The following is a 25975-nucleotide window of genomic DNA, read 5'->3' as shown; positions in this document are numbered from 1 at the left end:
CAACTGTGTAGTACGATACATTGAAGATACACAAATTAGTGTATTGGATGAGAGCAAACATTTTCTAATGTCTTGGAAGAGAGCTACTGTATAAATTTCTCGCTTGTTTAACCATTTAAAGGAAAATAGGTGCATGTTTTTTTCATCCTCTAAAATGCATCTGCAAAAATAATCATGGGTTCTATAATAGCAACACCTATATGGCAATTAGAAAAGTAAAATTACTTATTAATATCATGCGGTAATTGGCCCACATTAGAATTTCCCCGTTATTCTCACAATGCCTCAGGTTGTCAAACTAGGATTTAATAAAGAATCAGAATTCTACCTCGTAATAACGTGGAAAGAGGCCAGTCTTTATCCGTCAGGTCCTGTTCTCCTGGTAGCAAGAATCCCTGCTGAGAAAATAAACAAAAATTTCTCCTTCGGTCCCTAGAGAATGACCACAGAGGCTTGTGAGAAATGTAGTCTCACCCTACAGTGACGTCACCAGCACAGGGGCACTAAACAGCTCCTCCAAGTTCCTTCTCTACACAAGCGGCTCCGTTTGCGCTGCCATCTGGGAAATGTAGTTTCGCCTGCAATGATGACACCTGCGCAGGACTACGGGAAGGGCTTTCTGGGTTTCTTCTGCGCATGTGCGGCTCCGCCCACTCCGCCATCTTTTGTCTGGAAATTCCAGATGCCCCGGAATCCCCCGCGCTGCTCCTCAGATCCTGGGGTTTGATTGTGCCTCCCTGAAGGTGGGTGCGAGGGTGAAAGAGGCGCCCCGCGGGCCTCGGGGGCTCTGGGGAGCGGGACAGTGTCCCGGCACTTGGGAGGCAGAAGCGCCGCGGGCCTCGGGCAGGCGGGGCTTGACGTGCGGCGCGAGCGCGAAACTGGGCCGGCCGGACCGGGAAAGGGGCAGCCGGGCCGTGCTTTCCAGACGATTCCAGACGGTTCCATCAGAGGACGGCGCTGCAGGGTGTGCAGAAGCCGGTTCCAGATGTCCCAGGACGGGACATCCCGTGGTGACGGGAACGTGGGTGGGGGTTTGTGAAGACAGAGAGCCTGGGAGGTGTGGGGAGGTCGAGTTCCAGCTCCGCCATCGGGAACCTGGTACCGACCTATGGGACGTTCACTTCACCATCTGTAACGTGAGCGTGTTGACATTAGTGTAAGCCCCACATCCCAGAGGTGAATCTGGGATTGTGAGGTGTGTGCAGACTGTCACTCTGTGGCCGCTGTGGTCGTGGGTGTCTCCGTGTTTCTTCAGCAAGTCAGGAGTTTACAGAAGTTGATACACAACCTTGCTTCCAGGACAGTGACTTCTAGGAAGGAGATTGGGGAACTGGATGTTGGTCCCATTTTCTTTGGTGTGAAGGAGGTGTGACAAACTTCGAAGGACGGTGTCCTGTGAATAGGAATCCCACCTGGGAGAGCATTATTGTGGCCGAAACCCTCTCAGTACTGCTTCAGGGCAGAGGCAAAAGAGTCCCAGAAAGGTGAAGATCCCAGCTTTGCACAGACTAAACAGTGATTGTGTCTTGTATATTGCATTATGGAATGTCACCTTGCTTGTTTTACTGAATGTAACCAGCCTCTATTGTTAAACTATTACCCCACCTATGTTCTTTCTGTACCTTCCTGGTCTGGAGAATAAATGTGGGGTGAGAACCCCAGTTCATGGTTAATTTCTCAAAAGGAAGGAAGCCTCTCTCTTCAGGGTTCTGGGAGATTAACCCCTTTGGGGCTTCTCACTGCTCAGAAGAGATGGGCTTTGAGTAATCTTTTGTGCCTCCATCACCCAGGGGAAGTGGGGTGACAAATCCTTGAGAGGCAAAGCAACACAATACAAAACAAAAGTTACAACTTAGTTTACCGATGTGCAAATAATTGTTTTTTGTGAATCCCTTAGCCTCTGTTAGGGCTAGAAACTTCACTGAAATACATGAGATTAGCATTCATTGTGATTGTTCAAAATTTCTACCTGTGGTTGTGAAGGTATGTTGAATGTTTTTGACTTGTAATTTAAGACTTTCTCCCCCACATTATTTTGTTATATATGTTTTGAGTTTGGGTGACTTAGATGTATCATTCAGTATTTACTATGTAAGAAACAAGTCAAACCCCAATGGCTTTAAAAACCCAGCCATATTATTTTTTTTGAAGTTCTATGGATCCACATCTTGGGGTGCATTTAGCTGGGCAGTTCTTGTTCTAGTGTTCCCTTTATTACAAATGTGGATTTAGTCACCTGGAATCTTAACTGAGGCTGTTTGATTAAAGCTGGCTTCACTCACATGTCCTGTGGTTTGTGCTGACCCTTGGCTGGGCTCTGTGTCTCCCCAGCCTTCTTCACAGTATGACTGTGTTTAAGAGGCAAGCACCAATGGCCAGTACTTTTCAAACCTATGTTTGCATGACATTTTCTAGTGTGCCAGTGTCCAAAGCAGGTCACATGACAAAGACTAGTTTATTGTCAGAGCATGCTATATGAGGGCTTGGGTACAGGGAGATGAGTGTAAAAGCAGAAATATACATTGTGTGCATTTTGTTTACCTATATAATCATGGGCAACGTGCTGGGTTACAAGATGCACACTATCCAGATATTTAGGTACAGAAAAGGAAGATGTGTTGTAATGGAAACACTTTTTTGGAGTCATGTGAACTTAATATATTAATAGGGTACCAGTTAACATAGCCAAATGATTTCTACAACACTAATTCTAGTGATGTCACAATGTGTTTTCCTTTGGTTTAAGGTATTGTTATATGTTTAGGCATATTGACTCATGCTAAGTCAGTAGGCTATGTATGTTTTCATTGACCCCAAAATAAATTGTATGTGTAATGTGTAGCTATTAATGTACTTGTAGCCACATCTGTAATGGGGTCCTTGTTGCCCCTTATTGAGGCATGAAGGACTGTTCTCTCACAGGAAGGCTTTTCGTTTGTTTGTCCTCTTCAGCTAATAAGTAGAGAGTTTTGGGAAAGAGAATGTAGAGCCAAGCCACAACAGTTCTCTCCTTAATCCACTCCACTCTCTTTTCTCCCAGCTATGCTGCCAGAGTGCACTATGGGTTTACAAGAGCAACAAAAGATGAATAAATCTCTGGTGAGTTTTTTGGTTATTTATTACTCAGGTTTTTTAAAAATTTTGTGAGCATTATGACATGCATAAATTAAAATTGAAAATTATAGATGAGTAAAACTCAACTCCAAAGAAATGTAAGTTCATAAGATAAAGTTGGCATGTAGATATAGCAGTTTGTAAGACCTCAGAGTCATCTAAGTTGAAAATGAAATTTTCTCTGGTCTTTGTGATGCCATGGAAAAAAAGCAGACACCTTGTTTACATGGTTGGAATGGAAGTTCAGAAAAGAATCTGCCGGGCCGAGCCCGTGGCGCACTCGGGAGAGTGCGGCGCTTGGAGCGCGGCGACGCTCCTGCCGCGGGTTCGGATCCTATATAGGAATGGCCGGTGCACTTACTGGCTGAGTGCCGGTCATGAAAAAGTCAAAAAAAAAAAAAGAAAGAAAGAAAAGAATCTGCCAAATTCTCTTGGAATGTGAAGACTTGGTGACACCAAATTGTGCAACACCATCGATATTAGAAAGTTTTTCACTGCTGACCTGGAAATAAACATTTCTTACTTTCTGCAGTGGACATAGTTATCTAATTCTAAGGCATAAATTGCTTAGTAAGCTTTTTATAAAGGTTTTAACATAAATCTAGTTCCAGATGGCTTTGGAAGACTGTACTAGATTCATAGGCAAAATGTAGAATTATAACCTAAATTATACTCAAATCCAATGAGGATTTTTTAGTCTTTTTCTAACTTGAGTCTGTGGAGTATGCATAAAGCAAATGTACTTCACAGGGCCTGGTTTTCCAAAGCCTTGCAGTTCCAATATTGACCTTGCAAAGGACAGGAAATTTTCCCCAGGCTATAGTCTCTGTTGTTAGATAAAGAATTGTAACATGGCAAGGTTGCTGGCTCAAAGACAGACAGGTTACTGACTGATATGTAAAGATACTGGGAAATTCCTGTAAGAAGAGGATGCTTGCTAAGATCAAGCTTTTGTTGGTGGATCAACTTAACTTCTTGAAAAACTGCATTATAGAACGTCACCTTGCTTTTCTTACTGAATGTCACCAGCTTCTATTGTTAAACTTGTTAAACTGTACTTAGAAAAAGTGCCACCTATCTTCTCTTCCTGTAACTTCCTGGTCTGGAGAGTAAATGTTGGAAGAGAACCCCAATTTGTGGTTAATTTCCCAGATGGAAGGAATGCCTCTCTCTTGAGGGTTCTGGAAGATTAACCCCTTTTGGGGGCTTCTCACTGCTCAGAAGAGATGGGCTTTGAGTAATCTTTGGTGGCTCCATCAACCAGGGGGAAAGGGGTGACAAATCCATGGTAGGCAAAGCAAGAAATGGTGACCTCGATGTGATGAATTCTGGGTCCTTGGGTCAGAGACTGACCTGCCAAGACTTGGAAAGGAAACGAAACAGGATTTCTGCCACTCATACCGACCAAAGGGAGTTCCCAACAAAAGGGAGGCCCCAACAAAAGGGGGAAAAGAAAGAGCATGCCCAGAAAAGAAACAGGACATCTACTCATCCTGTCAAGAGGGAAATCCCAGTAAGGGGGACTCACCCCAGTAAGGGGGAATCACAGAGGTGGCTTTCAATTAAGTGATTGCATGCCTGCTGCAGTGTCTAGCTAGGGCTTTACCTGGAAGTTTTGCTTTCTTTCTCAATTTTTCTATCTATTCTTGCGAGTATAGGTTGTTTACTGTCTAAGAAGGAAGTTCAACATAGTTCATTACTTCTATGTCTCTTTAAGGCAGTAGTTTTAAAGTAACTAACCATCATCTAACTAAATTATTGATTATAGTGGTTTGGAAAATTTTTCAAATTGCTTTAAAAACTATTCAGGACCTTAACAAAAGGAAAAAATGTGTTTATGCCATTAAAGAGGATGAAAAACGATCCTTGCCACCTCCTCTTCCTCTCCCCCTGCCTCCACCTTTGGAGGCAAACAATTCATGTCTTAAAGAAGGGCATAACATGGGAGTTGATGCTCATCACGTCTTTCCCATTGTAAGAACTGGGACTCAGTCAAGACATGAAAACCTCTCATTCTCCTTGTTTGAAAGATTTAAGAAGAGCATAACAGAAAATGGCTTACATAGTAGTTTTACTAAAGAATACTTAGAATCAATTGCTAATGGGTATAATATGACCCCTTGGGATTGGAAAACACTTTGAAAAACTGTTTTCACTCCTGCTCAATATACTGTATGGCTACAAGAATATCAGGAAGCCTTACATTCTATTTCACTCAAAAATTTATAAAATGAGGTTCAAATTAGTATGGCCATGTTACTTGACCAAACAACTTGAGCAGCCATAAAGGCTTGGACCAAAATTCCTGAGATAAGATTTAAACTTCAACCTCTTGCTTCACCTGATGTGTTTTGGATACAAAGATTAGGTAAGACTCAGCCACTGTTGACGTTATGTGTTGAACAAAAATTAATTACAGATTTGGGGGCTGATGTTACCATAATTGCTAAAAAGGATTTGACTCCATTATGGAAAGTAACTTTAGCAGTTACACTTACTGGATTAGGCAGGTTCAAAAACCCTTCTCAAAGTAAAAATCCTTTGCTGTGTACTGGCCCCGAGGGACAAACTGCCTCCATTATGCCTTATGTTCCAGATCTACCTCAAATTCTAGGGAACCAAGACCTCCCTGCTCAATGGGATATTTCTATTGGGACATCTCCTTCAGAATTTATCATGATGGCCATGGCCACATTCCCACCATTCAAATTACAATGGACCCCTGGTCCTCCAGTTTGGGTGGAACAGTGGCCTCTTAAAGGGGAGAAATTAAATCAAGTTACTTTACTTGTTAAACAACAGTTACAAATGAGACATTTAGAGTCATGGCATAGTCCCTGGAATACCCCCACTAAATCTTTTGCTACTGTTGGACAGGGACCCACTGTGCCTTATATAGATTTTATTAATCATCTTCAAGATGCTATAACTGGACAAATTGACAAGGCTCATGACAATCCAGAACGGTTATCACAAGTTTATTTACATTTAATCAAATAAGTTAATAATGCTGGTTTACAAGTAGCTCCAGATAAAATTTAAATAAAGGAGCCTTGGAAATACCTTGGTTTTTAAATCACTCAGAGAAGTATATGGCCACAAAACATATCTTTTCATATCCAGGAGCCTTTTACTCTAAATAACTTACAAAAATTACTTGGCCACATTAACTGGCTCCACCCTTCTATGGGCATTCCTACTTATCAATTATAACATTTGTTTAATACCTTGAAGGGAGACCCTGATCTGTCTTCCCCTCCTTACTTATCTGAAGAAGCAAAATTAGAATTAAAACAGATTGAATCCTTTTTATGTTCTAGACAATTAACACATATTGTTAAATCTCAAGTCATTTCTTTACTTTAAGCACCCCACATAGTCCCATAGGTTTGCTTTGCCAATTTCTTTGTCAAATAGGATTCATTGAGTGGGTTTTCTTACCCCATCAACAACAACAACAAAATTACATACTAAATTAGAACAACATATTCATTTACTCATTAGGGGAAGACACTGTTGTCAAGTACTTACTGGGTATGATCCTGATATTATTAATCCTGTTCTTTCTAAAATAGATTTTTATGCTGCCCTTGAACAATCAGAGTCTTTACAGATAACTATGGCTGGTTTTGTTGGTAAGATACAATTCTCATTACCCCATGATAAAATTTCACAAGGACTCCAAATATTGCCCATACAATTAAAATCCTGTTTATCCCCTATTCCCCTCCCTCAAGCACTAACTGTGTTTATTGATGGTTCTGGCAGATCAGGAAAGGGATCTATAACATGGCAGGAACAGGGAATCTGGAAACATTTTGTTACTGTCCATCATAAGTCCACTCAAAGGGCTGAATTGGCAACTGCCATTGCAGCTTTACAGTGTTTTTACACTCAGCCACGTAATTTAGTAGCTGACTCTGCCTATGTAGTTGGAGTCTTACAGATAATTCAAGATGTATCTGTCCATGAGGGAAATGATTTTCTTTTGTTTGAAATGTTTTGACATTTACAAAAACTTATTCAAAAAAGACATCATCTTTTCTATGTAACTCACATGCGTTCTCATTCTGGTCTTCCTGGCCCTTTATCAATTGGAAATGATATGGCTGATCACTTTGTTATGTATAATAATGTCTTATAGAAAGCTATTGATTCTCATCAGTTTTTTCAACAGGCTGCACAAGCTTTGGCAAACATGCATCAGATCTCTTACAGGCAAACTCAAGATATTGTTCATGCTTGTCCCAATTGTCAGAGGTTTTCTAAATCTAATTTCCCTGGAGGAGTTAATCCTCGAGGAATAGAAAGTAATGAAATTTGGCAAATGGAAGTCACTCATTATTCCACTTTTGGACGTCTTAAATATTTACATTTTGCTGTTGATACTTACTCTAGTCTTATTCATGCCACAGCCCAAACAGGACAAACTGCTAAACATGTTAAAAAAAATATTGTCTTTCTGCCTTTGCCACCATGGGTATTCCAAATCAAATTAAGACAGATAACGCACTGGCATACAGATCCAAAGTCTTTCAAGTATTCTGTGACAACTGGAACATTAAGTATGTCACAGGAATCCCATTTAACCCCACTGGTCACATAACTAAACAAAGGAGGCGTAATATAGATATAGGACTGACCTCTCATGAACAGGTCTTTAAAGCTCTGTTTACACTAATTTTTTAAACTGTAATTCCCAAAAATTAACAGCCACAGAATGACACTTTATGCCTCCTAAAAAGAGACCTAGACCCTTGGTTTTATTCCACCACCTGCCAATGGGACCACAATGGTTGAGACTTGTTGAATTGTTAACATGGGGGAGAGGGTATGCATCTGTTCTCTCACCCACAGACCCACTATGGATTCCTGCTAAGGCAGTTAAACCTTATGTGGAACCCCAATCCAGATTAGGAATTGAATCTGATCCCAAAATCTCAACGCCTTGCCATCACACCTCAATCCATCTCACCGGGGATGGTACACATCAGACCACCAGTAATGAAAATCATGACAACAAGCTCCAAATTGACCAAGGGTAAATTAAAAAACTTCAACAGTCAAATAGCTTTCAATAGCTCAGCCCTTAAGCTCAGTCACTCATTTGAGAAACAAAAACTAAACTAAAATCTACCTGTTTAATTAGATGGTCTCAAATTTTCTGATATCCAGATGGTTATCTTAAATAGACTTCTACATTCTCTTCTACACTTATCTATGTATTTCTTCACAAAATCCTCTGGTAAAGTTCTATGCCATTTTTTAAAAAAGGAAAACTTCCTCTGCATCTTCTTGAAAAGGCTTGCATACTTTGCTTTTACAATGTAAATTTGTTATCTTGATTTTTTTAAGGCCGGGTGAGGCCTCCCCAATAAATCTTTTTTAGAAAACACAATCTAAACCTGACTGTCCTTTTTACTAGTGAGCTTTTTTTACATCTTGGACAAAACTTGTAAGATACTTGTTTGTTCTTGTTTATTGCTGCATATACGTGTGTGTAAGCTGTATGTTATGTCTATATGTTCATGTCTGTATGTGTAATTGTGTTGTTTGCAAGATACCAAATTGGCTTAAAATTAATGCACGCTCATTAAATAAATAAGTATACCTTTCAAGTTCACGTGACTTAAATTTTCTAAAGTTTTGACAAATATATTTTCAAAATTTGATTTGAATATTTTACCTAAATTTGTGTGTAGGTCAATATATCTCCTTGTTATCATAGCTCTGCCTCCTGGCCATGCTGGGGGAAACAATATCTTTTAGACATTATCCTTGTAAATACTGCCCTCTGTCTTAAGCTCCACATGGCTCCAAATGCCACATGAAAACCTGGGACCCAAAATGGTTCGTGAATGGAGACCTATGCCCAATATCCCATAGGCCCAAATTAACATTAAATGATAAGGATACAGATCTAATACACCAAGTTTGGGGCTGGGAAACCATAAATATGTATTTGGTAAAAACAGCTAAAATTCAAACTGGGCTTTGTATAATTTGCTCTGCTTATTTACTTACCTAAATGTATAAAAATGTTCTTATCAGCACCCATCATTGCCTGGGTTTACTAATCAAAGAGGATTACTAGAGGTCTTTTCACTTGACTGCTCTTAATAGAAAATTGCAAGAGGTTTTCTTTGTCCCTTAGATAACTGGTTTAAGAAACTTATTTCATGATAATTTCTTGTGCTCTCTGCCTTTGAAACCCTTTGTCACTTTGGTTTTACTTTTTGTAATAATTTGTGATTTTATTCAACAAAATGTTTTAAGCCTTTTGTTATTTGACAAAGCTTTCCAAAACTGAAAGCTCAACCTTTTGTTTTAAACTAACTTTGAGGAGTTCCAAGGGCCCTGGAGTTTCTCAAAGTATATATAAAAAATGTATCAAAACTAATTGGCTTATTTAATAAATTAGACTATATGGGAAAGCATTGTCAGTACTGAAGGTTTTATGGATATGTGTTCCAAAATCTTGTAAGGTTCTTAAATATTTGTGTTTTGATATAACTGCTACCAGTCATAATCTTGGTTTAATTATAATTTTAAAATGTTATGTCTTCAAATATTTCATGGAAAAACTCTGATAGGTACAGTTTCCTGACAAACTTTGAGTTCATAGCTTTAAAGTAAAGTTCTAAAATTCTAATGAAGAAACTTATGGGTTTGTGAAATTGTTCACTAAGGTCAAAACAACAAAAGTTAATTAGTGAACTAATTAAAAAGAATTATGGGTTTTTATAATTTCCTTGTTTTGAAACTCTGCTGGTTCTCTTAATGTTTTATTTTCCAAAAGTAAAAACACTCTCTCAAGCTGTCTATAACTAACAACAGTTTGGTAAAATATCATTTAAAACAGATAAAAGTATTTGTTTTCTCCCTATTTGATCCCCCCCCAAATTTAATAACTTTAGTATCTTTATGATTATTATGACAATGGCTATTTTTATAAATTTAATGAAAATTGACTCTATAACAGGATATAATTTAAGTCTTTGTATATAAGATAGCATGTCTCACTTCTAAGCTCTTACTCCTCTTTCATGTTGCCTTAATTTGGCTTCATCCTGCTGTTCATCTTTCCCCTCCAACACTGAGGGATTTGTACAAAGAAAATAAGACCTTTTCAATCAAGATATTGGTCATCAATGCTTTTATGAGGAATGCCTTGATCATAAAGGGGGAAATAACATCTTCTCTACAAAAGCAGTTCTCTAAATTTTTCTGGTCTTAAAGAGGGTGTTTGTAACTTGGATGAGACATCCTGTTCCTAAACAAAAGACTTGTAATTGATCAAAAATTTTACAAAAGACTTGATGCTTTAAAAATAGTAATGTCCTGTACAGGTGAACATTAACAAACTCTCTGGACTCAGAATCAACTGTTATCCGGAGCCAAATCCTATTCTGGAGTTTCAACAACTGGTAATTATACCCAATTCACAACACCTGGAATGATGCTGATACAGCCACTCTGAGATGATGACATCATCAGCGCTCACCTGAAGTAAACTAAAAGGCTTTTGCTTTTTCTTTTAAATAAATAAAATGGGGGGAGATGTGGAGTATGCATAAAGCAAATATACTTCACAGTACCTGGTTTTCTGAAGCCTTGCAGTTTCAAATATTGACCTTGCAAAGGACAGAAAATTTTCCCCAGGCTATAATCTCTGCTGTAAGATAAAGAATTGTAACACGGCAAGGTTGCTGGCTCAAAGATAGGTTACTGATTGATATGTACAGATACTGGGAAATTGCTGTAAGAAGAGAATGCTTGTTAAGATCAAGCTTTTGTTGGTGGATCAACTTAACTTCTTGAAAAACTGCATTATAGAACGTCACCTTGCTTTTCTTACTGAATGTTACCAGCTTCTATTGTTAAACTTGTTAAACTGTACTTAGAAAAAAATGCCACCTATGTTCTTTTCCTGTAACTTCATGGTCTGGAGAATAAATGTGGGATGAGAACCCCAATTTGTGGTTAATTTCCCAGATGGAAGGAATGCCTCTCTCTTGAGGGTTCTGGGAGATTACCCCCTTTTGGGGGCTTCTCACTGCTCAGAAGAGATGGGCTTTGAGTAATCTTTGGTGGCTCCATCAACCAGGGGAAAAGGGGTGAAAAATCCATGGTAGGCAAAGCAACAGAGTCTTCTGATACATTTTGAACTACTGTTCATGATATTCCCCTGGAAATTCCTCTGTGTTAGTTTATTAGTTTCTCTCATGACTTCATTGATGGTTTTTGCTCTTCTCTCCTGAATTCTTCTACTTTCTTCTTTATAACATAGCTTATCAAAGTGCTTCATCCTGGGCCCTGTTCTTCTCATGTGAAATTCTTTTTCACTGATTCAGTCCTGTATATTTTGCACTCCTCTTTCTCTCCAGGTTGTACTTCTTTGCTAGTCTTTTATTATAGGTAGAACTTTTTTGAATGCTCATTTGTTGCAATTCAAAATGCATCTCTAGGGACTGGCTTGTTAGCTTAGTTGTTTAGATCACGGTGTTTCAACACCAAGGTGGAAGGTTCACATCTCTGCACCAGCCAGCTGCCAGGAAAAAAAAAATACAAAATATCACCTCAAGGTCAACAAATCTAAAATTAAAACCAGTTCCCCTTCTGTTATATGTGTTGTGACTACCGGCCAACCGCTGACACAAGCCACCAAAATGAAATTTCTCCTGGATGCCTCCCTGTTTCTTGGGCCTAATTTGATGTTGTGTTACTTCCTGCTATGTTTGTTTGTTGGTCTTTTCATTTTATTCTAATTTCTATATACACTGTCAGTATAGGGGGAGATATTGGTACTCAAAAGACAGTAACTTTGGTTAATTGCAAATATCATTCTTGTAAAAACCTGAATGTAATGTTTGCTGGGCTGTGAGTTTCAATCCCTTGTGACCTATACTTCTAGCCAACACCTGTGGTGACATCCTTAGGAGTCCATGGAGAGAAAGCCTTCAACAGTTACTGGGATGTGTTTGAACAATGGTCAGTAAACAGTCATGGAATAATAAAAACAAAGTACAAATTTTCATAACATCTACCTTTTGCTTCTATAAATTTAAACCAGTGATTGTATTTGTAGTTTTTACTAATATACAGTTAACTTTGTAGTTCAATAAGACCCATCATGTTTTTAAATTTTCTTACAGATGTGTTTTGTTCTATCTCAGGTAATTACTTAAAAATGAATGAGAAAAATGGATGTGTGCATTAGTCATCAGCATGTTTTTAAAGTAGAACTGTAGCTAAGAGCTAGTTAAGAACAAAAATTGACAAACCAGTTAACTGAACGTTTACATTCACAATTGTAGTTTGAGACCTAACATAAGATGTGAAGTGCTTTCATCCTTTGTTTTGTATCTAATATTCAATGTGAACCTACACTCTTCATGTTTCAAATCAAAGTAGTACCTAAGGTCTCTAATTATTTTTTTTTTGGTGTTCCAGTAATCTGTGCAACAAAGTATAACAAGGCTTTTATGGGTTAATACAAGAACATCTTATTACATGTTACAGTGCTTTGGGATAGTAAACTGGACAGGGTGGTATGGGCTTGCTGCTACACAATGTCTCTGCTCTGAGCTGGTAAAACTAGTGGCTGGGAACACTGAGTAGACATCTAGCCCTCTCTTTGTGGCCATGTTCTACTTCCTCACAGAGTGGCATTCTCAGGGTAGTCAAGTTTGTCTAGCTTCTCTTAGTCAAGCACATTACTAAGACCAGCCTTGATTCAAGGTGAAGGCAATTAGATTCCACCTCTCTGTAACAGGAATAGCAAGACTTTGCAGCACTGTTCAACAGACCAGTCTGCTCACTGACCATAAATTTCTACTGCATGCAAAATATACTTTGCCACCTCAAGAGCCCTAGAAATACTGTACCACTGTACAGTTGACAAAAAGCCAAGCTAAATAAGCTGTAGTGTCCTGTCATCTTTTAAACACACATCCAGCTTACAGTGGACAGGCAGGACCATGTATGGACTTTTCTTCAGACAGGGTTGGTGAGAAGGGGCAGCACCCTGAGGGCAGTGGTCTGAGTTCTTACATATTCCCATCAGGCACCTGCTTTAGTATTTCATTACGGCCCAGTCCTTGTCCTTGGAAAGGATGCTTTGTGCCTCTTCACTGTGTCCTCTGGGATCTCATCATTCTCTGTTAATATCTCTTTTCCTTGAATGTCTGGGTTTGCAGTTGACTGACTTTCTTTACCTATTTTACCTATTTTTGGTTATTATACGTTGGGGATCCAACATTCTTTTTTGACTTTTTTCTGACTCTGGCCTTTTGATACAGGAAAGCATATTGACACTGTTGTGCAGGAGATATCCACAAGTTTTTTTTTTATCTTGGAAAATTAAAACTCTATATCCATTAAATGGCAACTCCCAATTTCCCCCTTTTCCCAGCCTCTGGCAACCACCATTCTACTTTGTGCTTCTAAAAATTTGACTCTTTTCAGTTGGACCATACAATACTTATTTTGTGAGTGTCTTTTTTTACTTTGCATGATCTCAGGGTTGCATGTTATAGCATATGTCAAGATTTCCTTTCTTCTTAAGGCTGGATATCTCTTCGTATGTATATACCACATTTCATTTATCCATCCATTCATGTCTGAACGTTTGGGTTGCTTTTACCTCTTAACTCTGTGAGTAATGAGGCTGTGAACACAGGTGTGGAAATATCTTTGAGACTCTGCTTTTAATTATCTTGGATATATACACAAAACTTGGATTTTTGACTCCTATGGTAATTCTATTTTTAATTTTTTGAGAAGTCACTGTACCATGTTTTTTAAATAGCAGCTGCATCACTTTATATACTAACATAAAGTATACAAAGTTTCCAATTTTGCCAATACTTGTTAATTTCTATTAGTTGTGAAATGATACTTCATTGTCGTTTTGCATTTCTCTAGTGATCAATGATGTTAGGCATCTTTCCATGAGCTTGTTAGACATTGGTATATCATTGTAGAAATGTCTGTTGAAGCCCTTTGCTTATTTTTTAATCAGATTATTTTGTTGTTTAGTTATAGGCATTTTTTCAATGTACTCTTGATGTTAGTTTCTTATGAAGTAGATGGTTTTCAACTTTCTTTTTTGTTTTTTGAGTTGCTAATGTCAATAGTATTGTGTTGTTTTTAAAATTTTACTTGGTTATTGCTGGGGTATAGAAAAGTGATTGACTTTTGTATATTAATGTTGTATCCTGCAATCTTGCTGTAATCAATAATTCCAGGAGGTTTTCTGTTTACTTGCTAGGATATTTTACACAGATAATCATATCATCTGCAACTAAAGACAATTTTATTTATTTATTTCACAATCTGTAAATCTTTTATTTTCTTGTGTTGTTGCACTACCCAGTACTTTAAGTATGATGTTGAAGGAGTGATGAGAGGATACATTCTTGCTTTGTTCCTGATTATCTGGGAAAGCTTTGAGTTTCTCACTATTAAGTGTGATGTTAGGTGCAGCTCCCTGTAGATAATCTTTATCAAGCTGTGGTGTTCCCCTCTATTCCTAGTTTACTGAGAATTTTTATAATGAATGGATGCTGTATTTTTTCAAAGGCTTTTTCTGAATCTATTGATGTGATCATGTGATTTTTTATTTATTTTTAGTGTTTTCATGTTACTGATTACATTAATTGATGTTCATATGTTGAACCACCCTTGCCTACCGGGGATAAATCCCACTTGGTCATGGTGCATAATGCTCTTTAGACTTTGTTGGATTAGGTATGCTAATATTTTATTGAGCTTATTTGCATGTATGTTCATGAGAGATAACAGTTTGTAGTTTTCTATTCTCATATCTTTGTCAAGTTTTGGTACTGAGGTAATGCTGTCATCATACAGTGAGCTGGGAAGTACTGCATCTTCTATTCTCTGCAATAGATTGTAGGAAGGTGGTATATTTTCTTCCTTAAATGTTGGCTTCAGTTCTCCTGTGAATATACTTGGGACAGGTGCTTTCTGTTTTGAATGTTATTTGTTTATTCAATTTTCATAATAGATACAGTACTGTTCACATTGTGTATTTGTGTGTGTGTGTGTGTCTTGGTAAACTGTCTTTTAAGGACTTTGTTTCATGTAGGATGTCAAATGTGTGCAGAGTTGTTCATAGTATTTATTATTTGTTTAATGTTCACAGGATCTATAGTGATGTTCTGTCATTAGTGTCTGATATTAGTAATTTCTGTGTTGTGTTCATTATCTTTTTAGTTAGCCTGGCTATAGGCTTATCAACTTTATGGATCTTTTTAAAGAATTAGCTTTTTAGATGTTTATTTTTTCTCTAGATTTTCACTTTCAATTTTATTTCTGTTCTACTTTTTATTTATTTTCTTCTGCTTCCTTTCAATTTAATGAGCTCTCTTTACCCTCTAGTTTTCAAAGGTGGAAATATAGATTATTGATTTTACATATGTTTTTATTTTAACGTATGCATTCAGTGTCATAAAAATTTGTGAGAGCACTTATTTCTGTATCCTACAAATTTTGATGTTCTTTTATCTCTCTCTCTTTTTTTTTCTTCTGGTGGTTGTCTGGTATGGGAATTGAAATCCTTGACTTTGGCATTACACGGCTGTGCTCTAACCAAGGGAGATAATTGGTCAGCCCCATTTTCACTTTCATTTATTAAAAATATTTTTAATTTTCTTGATTTTTCTTTCTTTCTTTTCTATTTTTAGCCCATGTATTGGAGTGTTGTTTAATCCCACTCTGTTTGGGGATCTTGTAGTCATTGCTCTGTTTCTGATTTCTAGTTTAATTTTGTGGTCTGAGAGCACATATTGTATGATTTCTATTATTTTAATTTTCCTAAACTGTGTTATGTTAATCTGAATATGGTCTCAGTGATTTTTTTATGTGAGTTTGAGAAGAATGTCTATCCTGTTGTCCATTATAACCAGATCGTTATTGAGTTTAACTATATCTTTTATAGTTTTCTGTCTGCTGGTTCATTTTTGATAGAGGGTGTTGAAATCTCCAGTTTTGAGGTAGATTCTTCTATTTCTCCTTGAAGTTGTATTAGGTTTGGTGTCATGTAGTTTGATGATCTGTTGTAAGGCAAATTCACATTAAGAATTGTCCTCTGGGAGAACTAATTCTTATTTATGATTTAATGCCACTTTTTCTTCCCCTCTATCCTGTGTTTAAAGATAAAGACTTTCTGCAGATTCTATACTTGTTCTTTTTTTACTTTCAACCTCAGGTTTATTCACTCTGATGTCTTCAGATAACATGGAAATTTTGATACTTTTCAAATCTTTACTTCACTTCACTTTCTTGAATGTTGGAATCATATACCAAATTGCCACTTGGACATTTCCACAGATATTCCAAGTATTATGTATTCAAGTCTGTTTCACTTTCGCTCTTTATATTTTTCTCCCATTTTTCAAACTTTGCTTTTGCAGTTCCAGGGCCTAACTAGCTGCGCTTATGTAGATAGCCTGAGAGAAAAACTCTTCTTTTTAATTTCTGCACAGCAAATTACTACCACATTCTGTTTCTGCTTTTTCATTCCCCATTTCTTTTTTTATAGTGCTGTCTCTTCTGTGTGCTTATTTCTCTGTGTTGTAATGTAGTTGGTTTTCTGTCACCGTTTTCTTTTTCCCTCTGACTCTCCCTAAAAGCCTATCCCATTCTCCTTGTAGTGGTTGACTATTAAAACACAAATAAAGTTATGTACTTACAGGACTACATTATTTGCTCCCTGTTGTTTAGAAAGTGGCAGTACACCCTGGTATGGACACAAGCAATCCTTTGGCACCTAGGAAGGAAATTTTGGAATGCTTTTTTTAATGTACTTTTAATCCATAAATAGAAAACAACGATGACTACATAAAATGTTTTACTCTTTGAAACAGGTCCCATATTTAAGTGCAGAATCATTCTATAATCAGTGGCTTCAGTATTGTTTTTTTCCCTTATGTGACCCAAGATCATTCACTCAGACATGGTGCTGTGTGTGTAGTTTCATTAATGTGGGGTGTGTTCTTTGTGTTCCTGTGACTGGACTTTTGCTGTTGCCTCATATTCATGAGACCATGCAGTTCACATGGATCAGTTTAACATCTTTGTCATTTCAGTGAAGTCCAAACTGAATACAAAATAAAACTATATTTTCTATTTGTTTCTAATGCTAGTCTATATTGAACTTGTGTTGAAATTTGCTCATCTAACACAGTATTTCAGGTATGTATTTATACTTATGTCTCCATGCCTGTTTATACTCTTTGGAAAAGAAAAATTTTATTCACACTTTTATCACTAGCAATAAGGGTATTTCTTAAGGTATAAACTAAGTTTTGTAATATTATTTTTATTTATTGATAACTTATTACACTACCAGTATATTTGTACTTTGATTTTTCTTCCTTCCACTCTATGGAGTACAACAAAGTGGCATCTTATATAAGACACATATGACACATGCACACACAGAGGTGTGAACTCCCAGATTTCTGTTTTGTGATCCAGAAATGTTGTCTTGAGTTGAGAACAATGTGTTATTCCAGGAGTTGATATCATTTGAGGATGTGGCTGTGGACTTCACCTGGGAGGAGTGGCAGGACCTGAATGATGCTCAGAGGACTTTGTATAGGGATGTGATGCTGGAGACCTACAGTAACCTGGTGTCCCTGAGTGAGTAAAACTCCCCAGTAATGTTCAAGAGAAAGTTTATTTTTTGTTCATAAATATAGGAACCATTTATAGGGTTTCATGGTATTTTGGTAAGATTACAGTTTTTGAAAACATGCTCTCTCTCACAAGGTTCAAATTTGCCTCTTTATTGCACAACATCTGAAGCTGAGCTCTTGCTATTCTTCCAAGGATCAGACTTAGCAGTTGTAAAAAGTCCTACATTTCTTCCCATTAACAGAACATTGCACTAACAAAGCTGAGGTGATTGTCAAGTTAGAAGGAGTAGAGCCATGGACAATAGACGAATGCCCAGACCAGATCCCGCAAGATTTGTCAGCACATACAGTGCAGAAGCCAAGAAAAGCAAAGCTCATTAGATGTTGGAAGTGTTCAGCTGTTTCTAGCAATTTTTCCCCCAAGTCACAGATTTGAGGATGGCTCATCTGCAATCCTGTAATCTTGAAGGTGGGGTGTCCCATGTACATCCCAATATTTTATTTGGCTGAATCTGTTTCGTATGTACCCAAAATCTAATTCATACATTTCCCTTCTTTGACATTTTTTTTTCTATTTGCTTTCTTAACACTTTCAGTTTGCTTGTTCTTCAATTCTCATGTAATTTTTTGTCATACTTTATCTGTTTGTTTTCTGTCATTTCTGACAGAGTACCTGCAACTGGCTAATTTATAAATAAAGAAAAAATTTTTTATAACTGTATTCTGGAGGCTCAGCATTTCAAGTTCAAGGGGTTGCATCTGATGAGGGCCTTTGTTCTGGTGGGGACTCTTCACAGAACCCCAAAGTAGTGCAGGGTATCCCATAGCAATTCAGTATGAAAATATGAAGAGACACAGCAGTAAGCCTTGTACCACCACATCAAAAATCATGAAGATGAGGGGAAACCTGCATGGGAGAATGGAAATGGGTGGTCCTTGACTTTGAAGGAAAACCAGAAGATTCTGGGTGGCAAGACCATGTGAACTAAGGGTTCCATGTTGAGGGGATAAGATTGTTGATTGCAAGTAGAGTTCAAGGTTAGCTTATTTTTTTGTTTGTTTGTGGAAATCATTCAGAAAAAAAACTAAAATGAGAAATGTGCAGGGCAGTCATTTTATGAGAATAGAAGACCAGCAAAACTTCATTGCACTAAAGCTTTCACAAGAAGTGAGCTACCAAGTGGTGCTCCATGTACCAGAAATTGGGAATAGGATACAAGTTGATTTGAGGAGCAGTCAAAAGAACATATTTCAAAGATGGTGGGAACAGCCCTGGATGCAGAACTGAATATTTTAGAACAGAAGTGGGTGTCTAGGATGGAGAACTGATGTTTCCTTTATTTCAATGGTTTATGAGAAGGAGAGGAAGTCAGGTTAAACGAAGAACTTGGAGGAAGCTATCTTTATCTATGGCAGAAAATAATATTTTATTCTTTGGAAAACTTCTACATTCCTATAGCCGTTTTCTAAAGGAGGAGTGTAAGACATAAACATAAATGCAAAATCCTAGTCCTCAGCCATGTTCCTGTATGTGATAAAAAAAAAAATTGGCTCACTTCTATACCTGAAAGTAACTGATGATGGAAAATTTATCCATCTTCATTGTGAAATAAGCAGCAGGGTACACCCATCCTTGTAAAAATGAAACAGAAGATGGTGTAAAGAAATGAAAGGTGCTTAGTTGAAATCTACAAGGAGGCAGAAAATAAAAGTTTTTAGCACGTACTTACTCATAAATTAAAATTTAAAAATGAACAAACGAAAAGTTGATATAACAGAAGATATATAAGTACAATATTACATTGTCAGTAAGAAAAAAACTCCAAAAACTCATGAAACCAATATCCATTATTGATTTTTTTAATAAAATCTTTTGTTAACTATGATTGGAAGGCACTTCTGTACCTTTACTTGAGCAAGATGTGCTCATGTGTGGTTCATTATGTTATTTTTTCCCATTTCAGATGTCCTGATAGATGATGACCTCATGGAGAGGAACCAGGAAACTCAGCAAATTGTAATCACCAACAGCAATACATCAGCTGAGGAGAGTGTTGTGTTAGGAAAATCATTTTATTTGAATTCATGTCATGTTTTAAATCTGATTATAAATAACAGAAAGTATTCAGAAAATGGAAATGAGGAGTTTTACATATGTCAGAATACACTTCTTCATAGAGAGCCTGATGAGATGCCTGCTGGAGAGAAACCTGAGGACCATCATATAACTGGAAAATTGCCCAGATATTGTGAGCCTCTTAGTCAGCATCCCAATATTCAAACTTGGAAGCAACTTTCAGAATACAGTGGAAAAGGGAGATCCTCCAACACAGAGCCAATATTTATGCATAAAAAGATTCATATGGATAAGAACACCTATAAGGATAATGAATATAGGAAAGGCTATGGTAAGTCAGCTGTCATTGTCCAGGAAATAAGTCAAGTAGAAAGGAAAACTTTTCCATGTGGTATATGTGGGAAAATGTTCTATAGAAAGCCTGAACTCACTAAACATCAGATTATGCACACCGGAGAGAAGCACTATAAATATACTGAATGTGGGAAGTCTTTTATTAAGAAATTATACCTTACTTCACATCAGAGAACACCTACAAAGGAGAGTCTTTATGGTTGTAATGAACATGAGAAATTTTTTTGTCAGATGTCAGACCTTACAATGCACCAGGGAACTCACACAGGAGAAATGTACTATGGAAGCATTAACTGTGGAAAAAGCTTCTGTAAGAATCCACTCCTCAGCCATCCTGGTAGAATTCACACAGGTGAAATACCAGATGGATGTAATGAATGTATAAAATTTTTCTACCATGAGTCTGCTCTCACTGTTTATCAGAGAGTTCACCCCAGTGAGAAACCATGCAAAGAATATAAAAAAGCATTTTACAGTAATAAATGTGGTAAAACCTTTCTCCAAAAGTCACACTGTAGCAGTCATCAGAGAATTCACACAGGTGAGAAACCACATGAATGTAAGGAATGTGGAAAAACTTTTAACCAAAAGTCAAGCCTCAGTATTCAACCCAGAACTCACACAGGTGAGAAACCATATGAATGTAGAGAAAGTGGAAAAGGTTTTAACCAAAAGTCAGATTTCAGCTTGCATGAGAGAATTCACACATGTGACAAACCATTTGAATGTAGAGAATGTGGAAAAGCTTTTAACCGAAAGTCACAGCTCAGCATTCATCAGAGAATTCACACAGGTGAGAAACCATATGAATGTAGAGAATGTGGAAAAACTTTTAACCAAAAGTCACACCTCAGCAGGCATCAGAAAATTCATACAGGTGAGAAACCTTATGAATGTAAAGAATGTGGAAAAGCTTTTAACCACAAGTTACGGCTCAGTATTCATCAAAGAACTCACACAGGTGAGAAACCATATGAATGTAAAGAAAGTGGAAAAGCCTTTAACCAAAAGTCAGATTTCAGTGGGCAAGAGAGAATTCACTCATGTGAGAAACCATATGAATGTAGAGATTGTGGAAAAACTTTTAACCAAAAGTCATATGTCAGCGTTCATCAGAGAACTCACACAGGTGAGAAACCATATGAATGTAGAGAATGTGGAAAAACTTTTAACCAAAAGTCACACCTCAGCACTCATCAGAGAACTCACACAGGTGAGAAACCATATGAATGTAGAAAATGTGGAAAAACATTTAACCACAAGTCAGACCTCAGCAGGCATGAGATAACTCATACAGGTGAGAAACCATATGAATGTAAGGAATGTGGAAAAGCTTTTAACCGAAAGTCACAGCTCAACATTCATCAGAGAAGTCACACAGGTGAGAAACCATATGAATGTAAAGACTGTGGAAAAGCTTTTAACCGAAGGTCACACCTCAGCAGGCATGAGAGAAGCCACACAGGTGAGAAACCATATGAATGTAGAGAATGTGGAAAAGCCTTTAGCCTGAAGTCATACCTCAATGTTCATCAGAGAATTCACACAGGTGAGAAACCATATGAATGTAGAGAATGTGGAAAAACTTTTAACCAAAATTCAAAGCTCACGATTCATCAGAGAATTCACACAGGTGAGAAACCATATGAATGTAAAGACTGTGGAAAAGCTTTTAGCCTGAAGTCATACCTCAGCATTCATAAGAGAATTCACACAGGTGAGAAACCATATGAATGTAGAGAATGTAGAAAAACTTTTAACCGAAAGTCACAGCTCAGCAGGCATCTGAGAAGCCACACAGGTGAGAAAGCATATGAATGTAGAGAATGTGGGAAGACTTTTACCCGAAAGTCACACCTCAGCAGGCATCAGAAAATTCACACAGGTGAGAATCCATATGAATGTATAGAAAGCAGGAAAGCTTTTAAGCAAAATTTAAGTGGCTATGAGAGAATTCACACATGTGAGAAACCATATGAATTTAGAGAATATGGAAAAACTTAACCAAAAGTCACACCTCAACAGGCATCAGAGAAGTCATACAGGTGAGAAACCATAAATGCAAAGAATGGAAAAGCTTTTAACCACAAGTCATACCTCAGCTGGCACCAGAAAATTCAGAGATGAGAAAGCATATGAATGTAAAGACTGGAAAAGCTTTTAGCCACAAGGCACAGCTAAGCATTCATCAGCGAATTCACACAGGTTAAACCATATGAATGCCAACAATGTGGAAAACCTTTTAATCAAAAGTCACACCTCAGCAGGCATCAGAGAATTCACACAGGTGAAAAACCATATAACTGCAAAGAATGTGGAAAAGCTTTTAACCAAAAGTCACACTTCAGTGGCCATCAAAGAATTCACATAGGTGGGAAACCATGTGAATGTAAGGAATGTGGGAAAACTTTGCTGGAACTCACCATAATAGACATGAACAAATTCACACATGGGAAAAATTCCTATTAACGTAATGACTGTGGGAGAAGGTTTTTGCCATAAATCACATCACATTTCATCAGACAACTCACACCAAGAAGAAGCCCTATAAATGCACAACTGTCCCTTGTTATAGGAGGGTGGTTCCTGGAGCCCCTGTTGATGAAACCACTTGCAAATGATGAAGCCCCTTCTATACATCGTGTACCGTTTCAATTTTACCTATGAACTTTTTTCTGTGTTCTTCACATCTTGAGTAGAACATCTATATTACTGAATACAGAAGAATTCCTTGTAAATAATTGTTATACCATGTTGTTTTTTATTTGTATCATAGCTTTTTTCTTTTCATTTTTATAAGTGGTTGAGTCAGCAGAGGTGCAACCCTTAGATATAGAAGGCGGTCAATAATTGTGAAAACATCATTTTTCAGCAGTTACAGGGCTGGCTATAGTTAAGTGTATTGTTGGTTAGACCATGGTGCTAATGACACCATGGGTCCCTGTACTGGCCAGACACGGGGGAAAAACAGAAAATAAAAGTAAAGTAAAAAGAACTCACACTGCAGCAGCCATGAGATAATTTACACAGGGGGGAAATTCTGCTTGGATTAGACTGGGTATGTTCTAAAAACGCCATTTTTCTCGTACACATGCCTACAATCTCAGCCTTTAATTATTGTTTGTGGAACCATGTAATTTAGCTGTGTTCAGGGGAGTATGGATACAGGTGATAAACATTACTTCCAGGCCAGGCAATAAAAAAAATACACAATTGTCCGTGATTTCTCATTCTTTGGGACTGAAGGGCAGATGAACTCCTAAGATAGGGTCAGAGGCCGTAGGTGGGAGAAATTCACCATAATGTAAGACAGACTGAATTAAGAAAGTAGATCTTCAACTCTGTCCACAAATTCTTTATTCACACTTATGTAAGAAATGCTTGCTATAGATTCCCATTTCATTTGTGATCTCTTTGTGTTATGACACAAGTAGCCCACAGTGCTGACTTTATGAACTTTCTGAGAGAAGTTACCTGTTCTTGAATATGAGAATATTCACACAGAAGGGAAACCTGTATTGTCACCTTTTACACCCAAGTCTGCTTATGGGAAAATTCAATTATGGGCAGAAACCATGCAATACATATGGAACACCTTACCAGGTGGGGACTTATTGAATAGTGACAATAAGTTTATCTTCATCAATATCTTTAATGTGTCAAAGCTTTCAATGTAACATGTCTATAAATCAGATAATTTGAAATGAAAACTATCAATTTATGTAACGTGAGTGCAAATTTTCCAATAGAATTGGTAAATGTAGGACCAAAACTATTTTAAAAGTTTTGACTAACAACAGTTAAATATAAGTGGTGATATTGCCTGCCAGGGGATATATGGCTATGTCTGAAGATGTTTTTGTTGTCATAACTAGAAGTTAAAAGTTCTAGTGGAAAGAAGCCAGAGATGTTGCTACACAGCCTATAATGCAGAAAACAGCCCCAAGTATGCTGCATTTATGCATATAATCATATGAGAAAAATTTACCTTGATAGAAGCCAGGACAACTACAGATAGGAAATACTTATACAGAGGATAATAGTGTGACTTACATCAGAGTTTTTTTATTAGCCTATTCATTGTTACAAATCATAATTATTCTTTATGCCCCTTATCCAATCTCTACCCTCCCCTTCCTCTCCCCCTTCTAGTCACCATAGATTTGTTCTATCCATCTGATTAACTGATCCTCTGTTGGTTTGTTGTATAGATGATCTGTCCAGTACTGAGACAGATGTGATCAAGTTCTCCCATTATCATAAATCGGATGCTTCTTTTACTCTGTAGTGTGCTTTGTGGAGAGTGTTGTTTTTGTCTCCACTGGTGCCTCTCCTTGTGTCAATGCAGTTGAGAGTCTGGTGTATCATGTGCACAGTGGCTGTGACTGCTGCTGCAGAGTGTAGCTGCTTTTGCAGTAGCCATGGCAATTGTGTCTATGTGGGCTACCTGAATGAAAATGGTGTTTTGGGTATGCTCTGTACCTGGTTGTGGCTGGTTCAGGTTCCCCTGACTCCAAGCCTTAGTATCCTGGTGTGGCCCAGGGTGGTGGTGGTGGCTTTCCTAGTTCTGGCTTGGTTCAGCTTTCCCAAGCTCCAGGTCTCTGGACCCTGGTAGGGCCCAGACAGTGGCAGCTGCTTGCCTAGTTATGGCTGTATTCAGCTTCCCCTGGCTCCATGCCACCTAAGATCTTGTGGAGCAGTTGGGGAGAAGTGGGAGGGGAAATAGGGTTGGAAGACGGGGAATGTGGTGGAGCATGATTAAAACCTGTGCCCTCCCTCATTCCTTCATGGGAGGCCAGGGGGCTTCTAGAAGTGGCTGGGTTGTCACTGGGCTGGATGCAGATGTCAGGGGGTGTGGCTCAAGCCCTCAGCCCCCAACTGCCCCAGGTCAGGAGCCTGTGGTGCTTCCTTCAGCAGCTCACTGGTTGTCACTGAGCTGGTTTTGATGTCTAGGGGATGTGGCTGAGGACCTTGGCTCCCATTGCCCCAGCTTGGGAGTCCAGGGCACTTCCTGTGGTGGCATGGTGGTCATCACTGGGCTGGTTGCAGATGTTAGGGGTGTGGCCAAAGCCCTTGGCCCTCCACCATCCCAGCTTGGGATCCCAGGGTACTACCAGCAGTTCCTTGGTGGTCATCATCGGGCTGGATATGGATTTGGGGGACATAGCTGAAGCCCTTGGCTCCCCACAGCCCTGCCTCAGGATCCCAAGGTGCTTCCTGCAGCAGCACAGTGGTCAACTGGGCTCATTACAGACATCAGGGCTGTGGCTGAGACCCTTGTTCCCCCACAGCTCCATCTCAGGAGCCCACGGTGCTTCCTGCAGTGGCTTGGTTGGATGCAGATGTTGGGGGTGTGTGGCTGGGGCCCTTGGCCCCTCAATGCCCTGACTCGGTGGCCCAGGGTGCTTCCTGTGGAGGTTCAGTGGGTATATCTGCGCTAGTTGTGGATGTTGGGTGTGCATGGCTGAGGCCCTTGGCCCTCCCACCTCCCTGGCTTGTGAGCCCAGGGACTTCCAGCCCTTCTAGGTTTTATAGGTGTTCTTTGGTGGTGTTAGACCTTTATTAGTAAAAATCAAACTTTGTCTCTGATGTGTGGATATTTTGGTTTTTCTTTCACTTCTGTGTTGGTCACTCTTCCCAGCACTTAAACTGCACTGGAATTAATTTGTCTTTGGCTTAATTCTAAAGTGGAGGAACTTCCTATGGGGACCAGCACTTGAGCCCTGTGGTTTAGCTGAATTGCTGCTTTGCTTCGGATTCCCTGGGG

General features: G+C 38.4%; 1 protein-coding gene across 1 annotated transcript; it reads left to right on the top strand.

The window, feature by feature from the left end:
- The first annotated feature begins 661 nt into the window (after positions 1-661).
- Positions 662-23288, top strand: LOC134365789 (zinc finger protein 665-like). Its single transcript, XM_063082076.1, has 4 exons — positions 662-743; positions 3041-3099; positions 17655-17781; positions 19742-23288. The coding sequence occupies exons 2-4, from the start codon at positions 3043-3045 to the stop codon at positions 22210-22212; spliced, it is 2655 nt and encodes an 884-aa protein (XP_062938146.1). The 5' UTR covers positions 662-743; positions 3041-3042; the 3' UTR covers positions 22213-23288.
- Positions 23289-25975: the final 2687 nt, after the last annotated feature.

Source organism: Cynocephalus volans, chromosome 17 (assembly GCF_027409185.1).
Source record: "Cynocephalus volans isolate mCynVol1 chromosome 17, mCynVol1.pri, whole genome shotgun sequence".
Taxonomy (NCBI): domain Eukaryota; kingdom Metazoa; phylum Chordata; class Mammalia; order Dermoptera; family Cynocephalidae; genus Cynocephalus; species Cynocephalus volans.
Note: the sequence above shows the minus strand (reverse complement) of the source record. Positions and strands in the feature narration are given on the sequence as shown.